The 18923-nt window shown below is 43.7% G+C and overlaps 1 protein-coding gene across 1 annotated transcript in view; it reads left to right on the forward strand.

Moving 5' to 3' along the window:
• Positions 1-8714, forward strand: part of ABCC11 (ATP binding cassette subfamily C member 11) — a 66401-nt gene extending 57687 nt beyond the window's left edge. The window contains 1 exon segment of the mRNA XM_082370229.1: positions 76-8714. Within this exon segment, the coding sequence (XP_082226355.1) occupies positions 76-189 (114 nt within the window). The 3' untranslated portion in view covers positions 190-8714.
• The last annotated feature ends 10209 nt before the right edge of the window (positions 8715-18923 follow it).

The raw sequence follows: 18923 nt of genomic DNA on the forward strand, positions 1-18923 counted from the left end.
CAGGAGGTCTTCAGGTCCCTCAGGACCGAGCTCAGCTGTGCCCCCACCCCCTCCCCTCCTCTCTCTGCCTCCCAGGTGGTGGAGTTTGACAGGCCTGAGGTCCTGCAGAAGAAGCCTGGGTCCATGTTCGCAGCCCTGCTGGCGACAGCCAGTTCTTCGCTGAGCTCAGGAGAAGGGAGACAGCAGTGAAGGCGGGTAGCCGAACCCATCGCGGTGCACGGGAGCCGGCTGGGAGGCTGCAGCCTGCGACCTCCTTGGCAGAGACAGCTGCTTCTCTGGAAAGCAGGGCTGGAACGTGCTTGGGGTGCTGGTGATGGGAGGGAAAAGGACACTGAGGGAGCAAAGCCTAGAATAGGGCACCTTGTGGCTCCCCAAACCTGAGAACCCCTGCACCACTGAAGACCGTGGGGTCAAGTGATCATGTGTCTCTTTTTAACTGATACATTGAGGAACCTCGTAATAATGGTAAAGCTTATTAATAATAGTTTTCTGATCGGTGTTAAAAGTTTTGCAAATGATAAACTGGCGTTGTAAAAAGATAAAAGAAAAAGTCACATTCTCAGTTCTGCTTTCTCTGTTAGCTGGTACTCATTCAGCTACAGGGAACAGAAACACTCTTAAGCTTTCTGGTAAAAGGGACTTTATTAGCTCATGTAATGGAAAGTTCCAGCAAAAGTTCTGGGTTGAGTGCCAGTATCAAAATGATGTCTGCCTTGCAGACTCTGCCTTTCTTCTCTCAGTTCTACTTTTCTTTGCTTGGCTTCACTCTCTGGGCTTCTCTCCTCATGGTGGCAGTATGGCTGCCAGCAGGTCTAGGCTCACGTCCCACCAGCTCAGTACTCCCGATCTTCTTTCTCCAGGGATTCCAGCAAAAGCTCCAGGGCTAAATCTCACTGGGCCAACTTGGGTCATGTACTAGTCCCTGAACCAGTCACGTGCTAGGCTGCTGGAATACAGCGATGGGCCAGGCCCGAGTCACACTCTCACACCTGGGCCTGGGGATGGAGTCAGCTGCCCTGAATGAATCACATAGAGAATGGAGAAGGTTGTTTCCCAAAAATAAAATTGGGGTGTTCTCACTACGTTAAGGAAGAATGGAAATGGGTGCTGGGTAGGCCCAAAACAGTAGCTGTCTACCATATGTTTGTTTACTAACTGCTGCATAGATGGGTGAAATAAAGAGTTAATTTATAACATATGCCAACTGGAAATAAGATTATTTGTTGCCCCCCTACCCCAAGTTGTTATATATATATAAATAGAAAAGGTTAAGTATTTTCAATTTACTTCTAGGGAGGCCTCATTGTTCAGGCAGAGTATGTTTCAAAGCACTTTCCTTTTGTTTTCAGATTAGTGTCTGATTTTGCCATAAGAAAAATCAATTCCATAAACAAGTATTTCTGTTGCACTGTGGTGGGTGCTGGGGATGTAATGCCATGAGGTTCCAGCCGTCATGGAATTTGCCCTCCAGAGAGTAAGTAGTAAACAAGTAAACAGGAGGTTCCAGAACCACGTGACAGGAGGCAAGGACAGGGCGCAGGAGATGGTGGCAGTCAGAGCAGGCTTCCTGGTGGAAGTGAGGTTGTGGTTTACTGAGACCTGAAAAATCAACAAACATTTGTTCAGATGAAGGGGATTAGGGCAAGGAAGACTGTCCCAGGCAGAGAGAACAGCAAACAAACCCCTGTGGGAATGAACTAAGACAGGGCTGATGCAATCACTGGACCTGGAGCTAGTGACACGTGTGCATCACCTCTGTGCCCTTCCTGGTTCTTAGGCAGCACCCGCTTCTCTTCCTAGGGTGTTTCCCGGCTAAATGTCTTCTCTCTCTTAAGAATCCTTTTGTTTGGTTGATACCCTTCCCCTTTGTCCCTGCATTATCCTAATTGGGCCATGAAGAGGGGCCCCTCCTGCTCCCAGCCTGGCTCAACTCTGCAGGGTTGCAGAGCCGCTCATCTGCAAGTTGAAGGTCACTCTACACGCCCTGCCCTGCCCCCTCCCAGAGCTGCCTTGGGGCAGATGTCTGTGTCCTGTGTGAGAAAGTGCTCTGCACACTCAGTGCCGGATACTTGACCACAGTGTCTTTCCTGAGGCCTAAGTTAGCTGCCTGCTTTCCTTCAGTTGGCCAGCAGATGGCAGACTCTTGCCAAAAATGTGGGGATGCCCTGCCGGTTCCAGATCTATCGGGTTGGCCAAAAAGTTCGTCCGGGGTTTTCAGTAAGGTGTGATGGAACAACCGAATGAACTTTTTGGTCAACCCAGTAGATCCACTGAGAATCCCTTAGAGTAGGGGGTCCCCAACCCCCGGGCCGGGGACCGGTACCGGTCCATGGCCTATTAGGAACCGGGCCACACGGCAGGAGGTGAGCAGGGGGACCAGCGAGAAGCTTCATCTGCCGCTCCGCATCGCGTGCATTAACGCCTGAACCATCTCCCTGCCCCCCACATCCCCCCTCCCCCGTCCATGGAAAAATTGTCTTCCACGAAACTGGTCCCTGGTGCCAAAAAGTTGGGGGACCGCTGCCTTAGAGGACAAGAACTAGAGCCCATTTCCACTCGGGCTTCAGGGCCTCATCCCACCTTCCCCCCCAGCAACCTCCCTTGGGGTGGGGGAGGGAATTCTCAGTCTTGGCAGCACGCTGGAGTCTCCCACAGTGTTTAAAACACCCTGATTGATGTCCACTCCTAGGTGCTTTGATTTCGTTGGTTTGGGGTAGAGACCATTGGGATTTTTAAAGCTGTAGGTGGATCTAGTGTGCAGCAAAACTTGAGAACCATTCGCTCCAAGCAGCAATAAAGTAGAATTATTTGAAAAATAGTATATTGGGTTTTTTCAACAGTATTGGAAATATTTTATTCCTTAAGTTGAGTGGTGACTATATGAGTTTGTTTTCTTTAATTCTTTATATATTTTTGGGCATCTGAACTATGTTATAATAAAATTTTAAAAAATTGATATTTGATATTTCAAAAATAACATAAAAATAATTGTAATGAGAGACTGTAGCTCTACTTCTGTATATTTACTTAATGGTTTGCTATTATTTGTGTTGTCAATTACATCCCTGTGGGGCTGGGGGAGTATTTTTAGTGTCCAGGGGTTCTAAAGGCTCCATCTGTCCTCAGGGCCTAGCCCCCCTCCTGGTTGAGTGCTGCGGGCAGACTTCAACACGAGCTATGCGATGCTGTGCAGTGACAGCAGGCAGACGTACAGATCAAAGGAGACAGTCGTCCTGCTGGCCCTGGCCCTGCCCTGCCCTCTGTCTCCAGCTCTGGACACTGTTTTAAGAGAAACACTATTAAATGGAGGCTCTTCAAAGGACGACCACTAGGGGTCCTGAGCCATGGTGTGAGAGGGACCAGGAAGGAAGAGGCCGTCTTCACTTTCCTGCAGGGCTTCTTCTAGAAGCAGCTCCAGAGGGCAGCCCCAGGCCAAGGGGCATGAACATTCTTTCATCAGAAATGTCTGGCTAGGGAGCTCCCCCTGGTCGGAAGCCTTTTCTGACTTGGACAGCTCTCCCCTGTGTAGGGCGAGGGGCACTGTTGATATCCCCAGGCTCGGAGAGGGTTCCCGCGCGACTGAGTGACCACAGGGATTCTTTAGTCGTGGGAAATCGGACTAGATAACTTCTAAGGGGTATATGACTCTGGGATGCAATGGTGAACGTAATAATGCCAATGGCAGGGGTTCTTAGACTTGAATGAGCATCAGAATTGCCTGCAGGGCTAAACACAGCTTGCCAGGTCCCCTACCCCCGCATACTTTCTGATTCAGGAGGTCTGGGGTGGGCCTTGAAAATTTGCCTTTCTAACAAGTTCCCAGACGTTGCTGATGCTAGACCCAGCACCACACTCTTAGAACCCGGGGTTCAGCAAGATCACTCTGTCCCGTATGCTCTAGACTGCAAAGGTTCAAACCCTCATTCTCATGTGTTCCCCAGAGTTTCTGTGCATTTCTGGGACACTTTTATTTTTATGACCTCTTTTGGTTCAGACCTCTGGAGCAACTCACTGGACCATACAGACTCTCCTTTTCTACATCACATTGACTCAGAAGGAGAACTCAGCACTTTCCCTTATTTCCTTTGTACGTGTAGATGACTTCAATGAAGGTTGGGCCACAGGGGAGTTTCTATCCCAGTCTCCTCCATGCTGCTCACCAGCACCCTCTGAGTTCTTTCTGCTTCCACCTCCCAATCCCTGGCATGTGCTACACAGAGCAGTTGAGTTCTTGCTGTTGATGCCTTTTCCTCCCAAGCAAGTCATCAGGGTCTCATAGCTTACCTCAAGAGACAGGTCAAGGCAGTTCTCTAAACAAAAATCAGTTTCCACCCTACAATAGGTGCCAGCTGTTAAGATAGTAACATTTCACCCCCATTATCTTAAGTGTCCTATTCTATCCAACTCTGTGGAATCCAACTATTTCAGAGTCAGAAGCAACTTCAGAGATTGTCAATTCAGATGTTCTTAGCCTGTGGTCCATGGACTCCTTAGCTAGATTCAGGGGAGTCATGAATTTGGATGGGAAAAAAATGATGTCTTTATTTTTAATAATTGAAATTTTACCAGCAGAAATTTCCATTCATTATGAAGGAGGCAACAAACTATAATAGTATCAACACTACCTGTGACTTTGTCCTCAACAGAAATCACCAGTATTCTCAAATCTCATTTGCATTGTTTCAGATGCCTCAAAATATCATTTATATGCATCACTGCTTTGAAATTATAGTAGTTATTCGACCTACTGCTAGATCTTGTTATTTAATGCATCAGTATAGAAGCATATATATGACAATATCTGATTTTGACTTTTTACACGTAGTTTGATGACCATGTTTCAGTGTAATTGCTTTTCACTGCACTCCTATGTACTTTATTTTATACATTAGAAACACTATTCTGAGGGCACTAGAATGCCAAAGAGATCCATGGCACAAAAGGGGTTAAGAACCCTCATCTAGTTCCATGCTTGATTTTACAGAGGGAAACTGAGTCCAAGACAGAGAAGGTTTCTTGCCCACAACTATACCATTGGCTTTTAGCAGGCTGGCTTGGGACTCGAATCTAAAATAAGGAGGAAAAGAAGGCACAGGAGAGCAGCAAGGGCTGGGGAGAAGGGTCTCACCCAATACCATGGTTGGGCACAGTCTGCTCAGAGCAGAGGGTGACCCATTCACACAAACTCTAGTGCTGCTGCCTAGCTGACCCTTCTTCAGTTCCTGCCATCATTGCAGCAGCTCTGAGCAGTACCAGGGCAGAACCAATTCTCATTACAGCAAAGAGGAGTATAATTTTCTGACTTAATAACGATGTTCCCCGGCCAGTCCTTGGGTCCTGGATGCTTTGCCATCTGTGCTGTGCTCCAGCAACAGGTGACTGATCCAGAAGCTTCTCTTCCAATAGGATAAGTCCCAGTCCCACTCGGCATTCACTGGGATGTTCCCCACCCCTTCTCCCTACACCCATCAACATACTTCATGGTTCTGGGCTTTTGCCTGATTCATGATTTAGAGCTTACAGGGCAGGTCCACAAATATCAGTTCACACAAAATGCACACCATAAGATTGTGCACCATTGCTAGAGAGGGCTAAGAGTTTTCACTCCGAGTTCCTTAACAGTTAGCACGAAGAAGGGAGTAAGATGTGTTACCAGATCTTCATGACCCAACCATTTAAAGAAAAAAATGTGGTTGTTCACAAGAAGCATAGTTTTCCTGGTCTTGAGAATGGAGGGTCATGTTTTCTGCATGTGGGGCAACTTGGTATTCTCAGGCTCATCTCTCTAAAGATGTGCTCAGATCTTTAAGCTCTAAGTGGTAGAGCTGAGCCAGAACACAGGATTTCTGTCCAAGGACCTGTTTTGTGCTTTCCTAGAGGTTTGCTCTCTAATTGCTATATGCATGCATTTCTGGTTCACTCATTTATGTTTCTTCAACTTCCTGTTTTAAAAGCCCATTCAAATTCCAAATCAGATTCCAAAATCATTTGACATCCACTTTGTTTGCTCTTCCCCCTGTATCTCTCTCCATAGTTCATAGGCAAAAACACAAAACTGAGAATCCCAAACCCCTTCCTTTAGCAGATATTTTGTGTCCTTCCAACAGCAGCCCAGGAGGTGGCATTCTTATTTCCTGTAAGATCCTGCTAATTAAAAAATTATTATTCACAAATAATAGCTACATTTTATTGAGTGTTTACTATGTTTAAGACACTGTGTTAAGCACCTACATTATCTAATCCCCAATTAATTTACAGTGTTTGGAAGTTAGTATTCTCATTTTGTAGTTGGAGGAATTGAAATTTAGAGACTTTGAGCTCAGATCTGATTCCAAAGTTCCTATTCTTAACTGCTATATGCTGTTGATTCTGTGCAACTCCACTTGCAGATCTCTGTGTGCTTCCTGGGGTATTCGAGCCAGGTCTCTCTGTCTGTCTGTCTCTGTTTCTGTGTCTCTCTATGTCTCTATCCCTTTCTCCATTATTTCTCCCCCCCTTCTTTCCTTCCTTCCTTCCTTCTTCCCTCTCTCTCTCTCTCTCTCATACACACATATATGTTTTTAAAAAATTATTAAACAATTTTTTGAGGTTGATTGAGTTCGTGCCTTTTATGCTTTACTGCTGAAGGGCAGGAATAGGGAGGATTTCAGAGACTGAGTTTGGAATAAAGGCCTCACACCACCTCAGAACCGGAAGATCCTCCAGAGGAGTCGTCCTGAAACCTTGCACCAAGCACAGCATCACAGACTCCTAATACAGGCATGTATATTTGTTTACAATGATGTGCCCCATATATGTGTATGTCACTGGACTAACATATCTGTACACACAAAAAATAGAATTTTTATAAGGATGAGGACAAATTTAGAAAGGATTTCTAATATTTTTATTAGAAATAATAAAATTATTATTTATTTTATATAAATAATATTTATATATTATTACTCCCCCACCTTCCATGAGTGTACGCACCACTTGGACAGGAGATTGTCTATCCTTTTCCTAAGGTGGAGTTTCCCTCGGGTGGAGACTGCACAAGCCTTCTCCATCATTCCATGCCACAGTCTGCTGCTCAATAGGCCAAATGATCTTCTTGATGTAGTACGCAAAACTGTCTTGGTAGAAATCCACCTCTGCCAGACCTTCGGGGGACGTGGACAAAAGCAGCCCATTGATCTTCCGTATACCCTACAGCATTTGAATCTGTTTGGAAATTGTGAACGTGAGTCTGTGCTGTGTTTCTGAGACCTCCTGGGGTTGTTGTGAAGCTCGAATGATAAAAGGATGCAGAAGTTCTTGATACACAAAGGGCCCTACAAATGTCAAGTGATATTATTAGCTGTGATTTGCATTTACGGAGGAAGGAATGGAGCAAGTAAAACAAGACCCCTTAGACTCGCATAGAGAAAGCCTCTGGGGGCCCAGCCCACCCTGAGGCCAGGGAAGCTTCCTCAGGAAGGTTTTCCTATACGGCACCCGTCTACAGACCCTTCCCATTTCCCACCTCCCTCTCAGGCATGAAGAGTGAGGGCAGCCTCCTCTGTGAATTTTTTAAAATTTATTTTATTGAAGTGTAATTGATTTACAATGTTGTGTTAATTTCTGCTGTATAGCAAAGTGATTCAGTTATATATATATATATATATATACCTACATTCTTTTTCATATTCTTTTCCATTATGGTTTATGACAGATTATCAAATATAGTTCTCTGTGCTCTGCAGTAGGACCTTGCTGTTTGTCCAACCTACATACAACTGTTTGCATCTGCTAATCCCACACTCCCAATCCATCCCTCCCACCCCACACCCACCTTGGCAACCTCAAGTCTGTTCTCTCTGTCTGTGCCTCCTCTGTGAATTACACCCCCAGGACATGGAGAAGTCAGCCAGCAGGAGGGGGAATTGACCAGGACAAGAGTAGGAAGAGGCCTTGGCAGGCTTGAAATACTACAGCGAAATTTGTCATAAAATCCATGTGAGTCAGATGAAGAAGGTCTTCTAAGGTGTGTAAATAATTCTTAAAAATGAATCAAGATTTGTTATTTCTGGATTTAGAGATGTGGCTCCCTCCCAACCATTCACTGGCTACTGTGGAATCCTTGAGCCACCTCTGGGCTTGGCACGTGTTCTGAGCAAGGCACTGAGGCCAGTCACGAGGACTCAAGAAATGGGAAAAGACCTGTGTCCCAGAGTTTGCAAGCATGAAGTGAGATAAACAGGAACATTTTATATGCAAGAGTGCCAGTCCCAGACTTACCTTTCATTTAATTCAGGAAGAAGAATTAAGCTCAAATTGCGTTTTATTTTTGGTTAAATAAATGGGGAATGAATGAATGAAATTTTCTCTGTTTTGAGGATTGGATTCCCTCCATCCTTTGACCTCAGAGTCGCTTCACCTTTGCAGGAACACAGAGGGAGGAATGCTTGCCTTCTGAGAGTCAGGAGACTTGTCTACTGGTCTGAGCCTTGCCCCAAGCCAGTCATGGAAAGCCCTCTGTTCTTCGGCCTCCTCATCTGTAGAATGGGAGCTGGGGGAGGATTTTCTCCTCTTATATCAAGCAGTGATGTGATGGGCTGGGGAGGGGGTGGCTGTGTAAGCACATCCCATGAGCTTGGACTGTCACCAAAGGAGTGGGACCGTGTCACAGGCCCGTCCTGGGAGGGGGCAGTGCCCTCTAATGTGGGCAGAGGGAATGTTGGTCCCCCAGGTTTCCCACCACAAGTGTAGTGGGAGCAGCGGTTGAATGGGGCAGTTGGAGAGGGGGGGCTCCAGGCAGAAGGGACGGGAAGCCCTACCTGAGGTCTGTGGAGAGAAGGAGACCCAGGCAACAGCAGGGTCCACCCTCTGAGCCCCGTGACTTCTGACCCCGCCTCCTCTCCTTCCTGTCCTCAGGACGACAGCGTTGCCTGCCCAGGTGGAGCTCCTCTCTATAGCGATCAGCCCCCAGTTAGTGTTGGGGGCCCTTGTCCCTCATCCTGGGGACAGGCTGTGATGGGAAACACCGTGTCAAACATGGCTGCCCATGTGGGAGGGAGCAGAGACCTGGGGCCCCCAGAGCACAGGGGCGGCCTGGGATACTGCCATTTGGCAGTCCCCTGGTGTTGCTAAAAAAAAAAAGAGTAGAAATGCCAAGACAGGATCTCCAAATCTGATACACAAAAGCCTACAAGAATAACTGAAGCCCTTTAACACACACACACACACACACACACACACACACACACACACACGGTACTGTTCGCAATTTAATCACAGCGTTTATTTTTTAAAAAACCTTGAATTCATGGTACCCTTTGTGTGGTTCACACAGGTGTATGGGAATTCTCATCTTTCTTCAATCTTGTCAGAGCGTCTCTGTAACTGAGCGGACGCCCTCACCTGGAGACCCCATCACAGGTGACCTTTTAGGGCCATCTGGGGATGAGAGGACTTGAGCAAAGCCCCTCCCCTTCCTGCACCCCAGGCCATGTGTGCTCTCACCTGCCCGTGTTTCCTCCTGCCCTCTCTTCCCCTGCATCCTCCCTCTCCAACACCAGCCCTGGGTCTGGCTGAGCCCGTGGGTACTAGGGACAGCTGGACTGGACAGACAGGAGAGCAGAGGGGAAGGGGCTGAGGAAAGCTTCCCAGATCTTCTCCTCTGAGCTGAAAGATAGTCAGGGGCTGGAGGAAGGGGCTGTGGGATTTGCAGGGGAGGTCATGAGACCATCAGACATTGGTAATTTTGATGGCTTTAAATTAAGAATAGAGTTGTTAAGAGAGGGACAGGGGCCATAATCTCATATCTGGGAAGGATTTTATGATTAAAAGTGTATCTGCATTTGACTGATACAGGGGAGTCCTAAGGAAGGATTTCCAATAGGGGCACCAAGGGAAACTGAGAATCCAATTCTCAAACAAGATATCGTTAATTGTTAATTTTCTGGGTTAGAGAGGCAGAAATGGATCATAATGGAGCAAAGTGGGTAGGTGTGGAAAATGTTTCTTCTTGAAATGCCCTCAAGGTACCTTTTGTCTTCCATCTTTGGAGAGAGACAAGGATAGAGAAAAATGAATGCACTGTAAGGAGAATGTCAGTGCAAATGTGATGATAAATGATAAGTCACCCAGACCCCAGAGACAGGGAGACATTAAGGAGTGGTGGGGACTGTGGCAAACTAAAGCACGTGTGCCCTGCCAAGAAAGGATAGATGCTGCTCTGCGTCAGCTGACTATAGCTCATGAGCATACAGAGCTCCTCATTTTTTGACAAAAGACAGAGGTCTTTTTTCTCTTAATGAGATTATCTTCTAATTTTTAAATGTTTTCCACAAGTTCAAAAAATTTAAAAAACTGTGCAGACCAAATAAAACGGACTTGCAAGTTGTATGCAGTCCATGATATGTGAGTTTGTGTCCTCTGCTCTAAAATGGAACTTCCTGCTTCTGCCTCTTCTGGTCTATTGAAGTCAGGTTAGGAATACCCCACCAGCAAGCAGAGGGATACACCAGGAACCCTTTTCCATCTCCTGCCATCTCTCAGATGCTCTGGTTGGAAAATGGCAAGCCAGGAACAGAGTCACGATGGTTGCAGGCGCCCTGACCTGTGAGGTCATCGCTTTTTCCAGCTCTCATCAACGCCCCCCACCCAACCCACCCCCACCCCATGACTGCCAGCAAGCAGATTTCTTGCTCCAGGCAGCTCCTCACTCCTGGCAGAGGATGGCACAACAGACGGGGATAGAGACATTAGCCAAAGCAGACTTCCTGATTTAAAAAGTCTCGTTTTCCCCCTGGGGCTGCCAAATTTAGCAAAGTGCCATTCCAGCTGCAGTGTTTCCAAGTGGTCTTAGGTAATCATAACTCTGCATTCCCTGTGCAGTGCTCAAGGAGGTTACCTCCCAGCCCTAATTTCCCACGCACTCTGATTACCCAAACCCAGCCAGGGAGGCCTGGTGTCCTGCGTTTGGCACCTTGGAGTCCAGACCCCTTAAGACAAGCTGATGACAGCTCGCTGCCAGGCCTCTTTGCCATTAGAGAAGTGAGGACAATAATAGAAGTCATAGGAGGGTTCTCCACGGATGGGGAGGCCCACCCTCTCAGAAGGAGGGTCAGGATCGGAAGCCCTGGGGACGTTTAGCCTGGACAAGAGAGGAATCGCAAATGGGTTGCTAGGGGCGAGCAGAGGGGCACGGCTATTGTCTTCACATACGTGAGGGCACATAAAGAGGGCATTAATGTGATCTGCATGGACCCTGAGAGCAGAGCAACTGTGGCAGGCAAATCGCTTTCAGTTCCACAGAAGGAAAACAATTCATCCCCTGTAGGGCTATTTCTTTAAAAAAGCTTTAACTTTTTATTTTGAAATGATTTCAAATGTGTGAAAAGTAATAAGAATGATGCTAAGAAATCCTAACTACTCTTCACTCTGATTTGCAAATTAACATTTTGCCACATTTGCTTTAACATTCTCTCTCTATGCATAATTATTATTTTTCTGAAAAATTTGAGAGTAAATTGCAGACATTTTGCTCCATTACCTCTAAATACTTCAGTATGTATTTCCTAAGAATAAGGATGTTCTCTTAACATAATCATAATTATCTAAATTATCAATTATAAAGTTGTACAATTATCAACATCAGGAAATTTTACTCTGATATAATAATTTTTTTTTAATTTATTTTTATTTATTTATGGCTGTGTTGGGTCTTCGTTTCTGCCCGAGGGCTTTCTCTAGTTGTGGCAAGCGGGGGCCACTCTTCATCGCGGTGCGCGGGCCTCTCACTATCACGGCCTCTCTTCTTGCGGAGCACAGGCTCCAGATGCGCAGGCTCAGTAATTGTGGCTCACAGGCCCAGTTGCTCCGTGGCATGTGGGATCTTCCCGGATCAGGGCTCGAACCCGTGTCCCCCTGCATTGGCAGGCAGATTCTCAACCACTGCGCCATCAGGGAAGCCCTGACATAATAATCTTACATAACCTACAGTCCATCTTCAAATTTCAATTGTCCCAATAACATCCTAACATTTTTCCTGGTCCAGGATTTAATACAAGACTGCATATTGCTTTTAGCTGTCATGTCTCTTGAGTTGCCTTTATCCTAGAATGTCTCTTTGCCTTTCTATGTCTTTCATGTTGCTAACAGTTTCGAAAAGCACAGCCAGTGGTTTTGGTTTTGTAGAATGTCCCTTTGGATGTGTCTGATATGTCCTCGTGACCAGATTCAGGTTATCCATTGTTCGCAGAAATACTGCATGAAGTCTGTCTTGAAAAGAATGACAAGGGTCTGTTGCCAAGCTTGTTGAATCACAGTCTGGTTGGCCAGAAGGAAATTCTCACTCAAGACACTGAGTTTGTCATGTCTGATGTCTTCTTGAATTTTTAAAATTCTCGGATTCTGTGATCCTCTCTCCCCAAAATAGTTTCAGAACTTGTAGTGAGCTCTTTCTTCATCAGCTAATCGGCTTCCCTACCTCTGCTTTGCTCACTCTAAACTTCTGTGCAGCCCTTAGGGCACTGCAGGCAGAGGAGTGGCCCAGAGGCCGTGGGAAGCTGTGGGCAGGTGTCTGGGCCCACAGCGCGGCTGTTCATGACCCATGCTGTGGCTGTAACAGGGAGGATGGGGATTCTCCGCGTACAAGAGCATCCCGAGAGACGCTGCATCCAAGGCTGTGCCTGTGAGCCGATTTCCCTCCTCCAGCTTCTCTGGCCAGAGGTGGATTGCGTATACTCAGGGAGCCAATGAGCCATCCAAGGGTGAGAGGCCAATTTCTTTACTTTTCTCAGTCGGAGCGTCCCTGCAGCAGCTATCAGTCCCCCGCCCCTCCCCCCACTGTCTTCCTGCAGCAAAGCCCGAGAAGCCAGGAGAGCATGGTGCTTTGGTTAAGGAAGCTGCGAAGGGCTTTCTGGTAAACAGACAATCGAAGTCTGGTGGGAAAGGCTCCTGGGGGACATTGGCCCAGGGTTGGGCCTGTGCAGGGGTCAGCAGTCTGCTGTCCACATAAGCAGGAGCAGATCTAAAGCCCTTCACTGCTGTTCCCAGCCTTGTCGCTCTTGACTCTTGCCCAAGCCTCATGCACGTGGTTCCCTTAAGAGTCTCACTACGCCCACACCACGCACCCAATCTCAGCAGAACGTCCCACCTGGGCTTTCCTTCAAACTCTCCTTCTCTCCTCTCCTCTGCTTCTAACCACCCAGCTCTAGCCTCACTTCCCATTAGAAGTCCTCCCTAAACCCATCCTCTTCCCAGACTGTCCTGATCTGTCCTTCCGCAGAACTTGGGTAGCACAGGGGATCTGTGTTACTCTGTGATGCTGAGTACAGACAGCCCAGTCCCAGGGTTTATATTCTTAAATACATGATTAAATATCACAGTGTCATGGGATAATCCCTGCATGACCTCTTGATCTCATTCCTTTACCTCCCAGAGGTAACCATCATCTTGAAATCGGTGTGTATCTTTCTAATTCATTTTTTAAAAATAAACTTTATTTTTAAAAACAGTATTATATTTACAGGAAAATTGCAGAAATAGTACAGAGGGTTCCCCCTCTTATTAACATCTTATATTAGTATAGTGTAGTGTTATGATTCCATATATGTTACTATTCACCAGTAAAAATGAATGAACTAAGTCCACACGTCAATCTATGTGAATATTGTAAATCAAAGAAAAAAAGCAGGTTGCAGGTTGTGTTATCTTTCATTTCTTTCATTAATGTCTTGTAGTTTTCTGAGTACAGGTCTTTTAGCTCCTTGGTTAGATTTATTCCTAGGTATTTTATTCTTTTTGAAGTAATTGTGAATGGGATTGTTTTCTTAATTTCACTTTCCGATAGTTTGTAGTTAGTGCATAGATGTGCAACAGATTTCTGTATATTAATTTTGTATCCTGCAACTTTACTAAATTCATCGATGAGTTCTAACAGTTTCTTAGTGGCATCTTTAGGAGTCTCTGTATATAGTATCATGTCATCTGCAAAGTGACAGTTTGACTTCTTCCTTTCCAGTTTGGATTCCTTTTATCTCTTTTTCTGGTCTGATTACTGTAGCTAGGACTTCCAAGGCTATAATGAATAAAAGCGGCAAGAGTGGGCATCCTTGTCTTGTTCCTGATGCTACTGGAAATGCTTTCAGTTTTACGCCATTGAGTATGATGTTAGCTGTGGGCTTTTCACATATGGCCTTTATTATATTGAGGTATGTTTCCTCACTTTGTGGAAAGTTTTTTTTTTTTTTTTTGGAAAGTTTTTATCATAAATGAATGTTGAATTTTGTCAAAAGCTTTTTCTGTATCCATTGAGATGATCATATGATTTTTATTTTTAAATTTGTTAATGTGGTGTATCACATTGATTGATATGTGGATATTGAACCACACTTGCATCCCTGAGATTAAATCCCACTTGATCATGGTGTATGAGCCTTTTAATGTATTGTTGAATTCAGTTTACTAATATGTTGTTGAGGATTTTTGCATCTATATTCATTAGTAATATGGATCTATAATTTTCTTTTTTTATGGTGTTTGTCTTGTTTTGGTATCAAGGTGATCCTGGCCTCATAAAGCATTCCTCCCTCTTCAATTTTTTAGAAAAGATTGAGATAGTTGTTAACTCTTCTTCAAATGTTTGGTAGAATTCACCTGTGAGGTCATCTGGTCCTGGACTTTTGTTTGTTGGGAGTTTTTTGATTACTGATTCAATTTCATTACTGGCAACCGGTCTGTTCATATTGTCTGTTTCTTCCTGATTCAGTCTTGGGAGATTAAACATTTCTAAGAATTTGTCAATTTCTTCTAGGTTGTCCATTTTATTGGTGGATATTTGCTCATAGTAGTCTCTTATGATTGTTTGTATTTCTGTGTTATCAGTTGTAACTTCTCCTTTTTCATTTCTGATTTTATTTATTTGGGCCCCCTTTTTTTCTTGATGAGTTTGGCTCAAGGTTTATCAATTTGTTTACCTTTTCAAAGAACCAGCTTTTAGTTTCACTGATCTTTTTTTCTGTTCTGATCTTTATTATTTCTTTCCCTTTACTAACTTTGGGTTTGTTTGTTCTTCTTTTTCTAGTTCCTCTGGGTGTAAGGTTAGGTTATTTGTGATTTTTCTTGTTTCCTGAGGTAGGCTTTTATTGTTATAAACTTCCTTCTTAGAACTGCTTTTGCTGTGTACCATACATTTCGGATCATTTCATTTTCATTTGTTTCCAGATATTTTTTATTTCCTCTCTGATTTCTTCAGTGGTCCATTGGTTGTTTAGTAGCATATTGTTTAGCCTCCAAGGGTTTGTGTTTTTTGCAGTGTTTTTCTTGTAGTTGATATCTAGTCTCATAACTTGTGGTCAGAAAAGATGCTTGATATGACTTCAATCTTCTAAATTTATTTGGACTTGTTTTGAGACCTAGCATGTGATCAATCCTAGAGAACTGTTCTATATGCACTTCAGAAGAATGTGTTCTACTGCTTTTGAATGAAATGTTCTGTATGTATACCTATTAATTCTCTCTGGTGTAATGTATTATTTAAGGCCAGTGTTTCCTTGTTGATTTTCTGTCTGTATGATCTGTACATTGTTGTAGGTGGAGTGTTGAAGTCCCCTAATGTTATTGTGTTACTGTCAATTTTCCCTTTTATGTTTGTTAATATTTGCTTTATGTATTTAGGTGCTCCTATGTTGCGTGCATATATGTCTACAATTTTTATATCTTCTTGTTGGATTGATCCCTTGATCCCATGTAATGTCTTTCTTTGTCTCTTGTTACAGTCTTTGTTTTAAAGTCTATTTTTCTGATATAAGTATTTCTACTCCAGCTTTCTTTTCATTTCCATTTGTGTGGAATACCTTTTCCCCCTCACCTTCAGTCACCTTGTGTGTGTGTGGATCTGAATTAGGCAGCATGTATATAGGTTTTATTTAGGTATCCACACACTATGTCTCTTGATTGGAGCATTTAGCCCATTTATATTTAAATTAATTATGGATAGGTATGTACTTATTGCCATTTTGTTAACTGTTTAGGGGTTGTTTTTGTAGTTCATTTTTGTTCCCTTCTTCTTTTGCTCTCCTCCATTGTGATTTGATGGCTATTTTAGTATTATGTTTGGATTCCTTTTTCTTTTTTGTGTGTGTATCTATTACAGGTTTTTGTTCTGTGTTCCCATAGGGTTTATATATAACAGACTGTATATATAGGTGATTATTTTAAGTTGATCATCTCTTAAGTTTGACCACATTTTGACCCTGCATTTTACTCCCCCATCCCTCATGTTTAATGTTTTTGACATCATATTTTACATCTTTTTTTTTTTTTTTGCTTATCTCTTAACTACTTATTATGGATATAGTTGATTTCACCACTTTTGTCTTTTAACCTTCCTATTAACCTTGTAAGTGATTGATATATTACCTTTACTGTATATTTGCCTTTACCAATAAATTTTTTTGGTAATTTTCATATTTCTAGTTGTAGCCTTTTTCTCACCTTAGAAAAGTCCCTTTAACATTTCTTGCAATGCTGGTTTAGTGGTGATGAACTCTTTTAGCTTTTGCTTGTCTGTAAAACTCTGTCTCTACATCAAATCTGAATGATAGCCTTGCTCAGTAGAGTATTCTTGGCTTTAGGTTTTTTCCTTGCATCACTCTAAATATATTGTGACACTCTCTTCTGGCCTGCAAAGCTTTTGCTGAAAAGTCATCTGACCATCTTATGAGAGTTCCCTTGTATGTAACTCATTGCTTTTACCTTGCTGCTTTTAAGATTCTCTCTTTATCTTATTTTTAGCCATTTTAATGACAATGTTTCTTGCTGTGGATCTCTTTGGGTGGATCTTGTTTGGAACTCTTTGTGGTTCCTGGACCTGGATGTCCTTTCCCAGGTTAGGGAAGTTTTCAGCTATTATGTCTTTAAATATGTTCTCCACAACTTTCTCTCTCTCCTTCTGGGACCCTTATAATATGAATGTTAATATTCTTGATGTTGTTCCAGAAGTCTCTTAAACTGTCCCCATTTTTTAAAACTTTTTTTTTTGGGGGGGGGGCACCAGCTTGGGTGTTTTCACTACTCTGTCTTCCAGTTCACTGATCCATTCCTCTAATCTATTGTTGATTCTTTCTAGTCTATTTTTAATTTCAGGTATTGTATTCTTCAGCTCTGTTTGGTTCTTCTTTCTATTTTCTAACTCTTTGTTAAACTTCTCACTGTGTTCATCCATTCTTCTCCCGAGTTCATTGAGCATCCCTATAATCATTACCTTGAACTCTTTATTGGGGTAAATTGTTTATCTCCACCTCACTTAGCCCTTTATCAGGGGGTTTATCTTGTTCCTTCATTTGGAACATATTCTTCTGTCATTTCTTTTTGTCTAATTTTCTGTTTTTATTTCTATATACTAGGTAGGTGGGTTAGTTTCCTGATCTTGAAGAAGTAGGCTTATGTAGGAGACGTCCTATGGGGCCAGCAGCACACTGTCCTCTGGTCACCATATGCTCTAAGGGTACACCATATGCAGGTTGCATGCTCCCTTCTGTTGAGGTGGGCCTACCACTGTGGGTGTGCTGGTGGTGGGGCATGCCCCCAGCCCCGTCAGCTTCTAGGCTCTGCCTCGTGTGTGAGCCCACTCCACTGGTGGGCAGGTTCAGGTCTCAAAACAGCTGGCTGCAGGTCCCAGAAGGTCTTGAGGCTGGTGCTGGCCCACTGGTGGGTGGGGCCCAGAAGGTCCCTGAGCTGGTGCCAGCCTGCTGGTGGGTTAGATAGGTCCTAGAGTGGCTGGCTGTGGGGCTCAGGTGGGCCTGGGGCTGGAATCTTAATGTTTTTTCAGTTTACATTTTTTAAAACAAATTACATCTTTTGATTAATGACTTGTTGCTGTTGATGTTTACCTTGATCAGTTGGTTGGAGGTAATGCTTATCAGGTTTCTTCATTGTAAAGTTACTCTTTTTTTTCCCTTTTCCGTATTTACTGTACTCTTGGAAGCACTGTATTCCATTGGATAAAGCTGTTTCTCAAAATGCTATGGGTTGATAATTCTGATACTGTTAGCATGTTTTTTTTCCCATCGTTTTATTTTTCAACCCATTTATGTCTTTGTATGGAATGGATCTCTCATAAGCAGCGTATCACTGGGTATTTCTTTTATATCCAATCTGACAATCTCTGCTTTTTAATTGAAGTGTTTACTCCATTTATATTTAATATAGTTATTGATTTAATTGTGTTTATGTCTGTCAGCTTGCTATTTGTCTTCTATTTGCTCTTTCTCTATTCCTCTTTGCCTATATTTTTGGGAGGTTAATCTATAATTTATTGCTCCATTTTATTTCCTAGACTGACTTTTTAACTTTAAGTCTTTATTTGTGTGTGTGTGTGTGTGTGTGTGTGTGTGTGTGTGTGTGTGTGTGTGTGTGTTTTCTAGGGCTAACACTATGCTATGGCTTTATATTTTCATGTGTGTTATTGTGTGCTTATTTCTCCCTCTTTGAGGAGAGGAGTTGTCTTAGACTTCTCTCATATCATCATTATTCATTCATTCATTTATTCATTTGACATATGGTTATCAAACATCTACTATGTGCCAGGGACTTCTAAGTGTTAGAAATATAGCTGTGAATCAGACAGATATGAAGCCCACAGTTTGCTTGGGGAAATAGATAAGCAAGTAGGAAAGTTTTCCCAAAGGAGGAAATGCCTGAACTGAGCCTTGAAGGCTGAGCAGTGAAGTGCAAGTTTCTTCAAGTGAAGGGAGTAATGTTAGGTCGTTTCAGGTTGTGGCAGTGGTGACTGCAAAGACCCAGAGGCAGAAGCAACTGGCAATTTGCTCAGGGAGCAGTAAGACATGCAGCGTGGCTGGAACATAGTGTTAGGTGAAACAAATGGGGGTGGAATGTGGAGTATGGTGCAGGTTGGCAAGAAGTTTAGGGAGTCCCTATTTGATAACTTCTAA

Source organism: Balaenoptera borealis (assembly GCF_965194805.1).
Source record: "Balaenoptera borealis genome assembly, chromosome: 19".
NCBI lineage: Eukaryota > Metazoa > Chordata > Mammalia > Artiodactyla > Balaenopteridae > Balaenoptera > Balaenoptera borealis.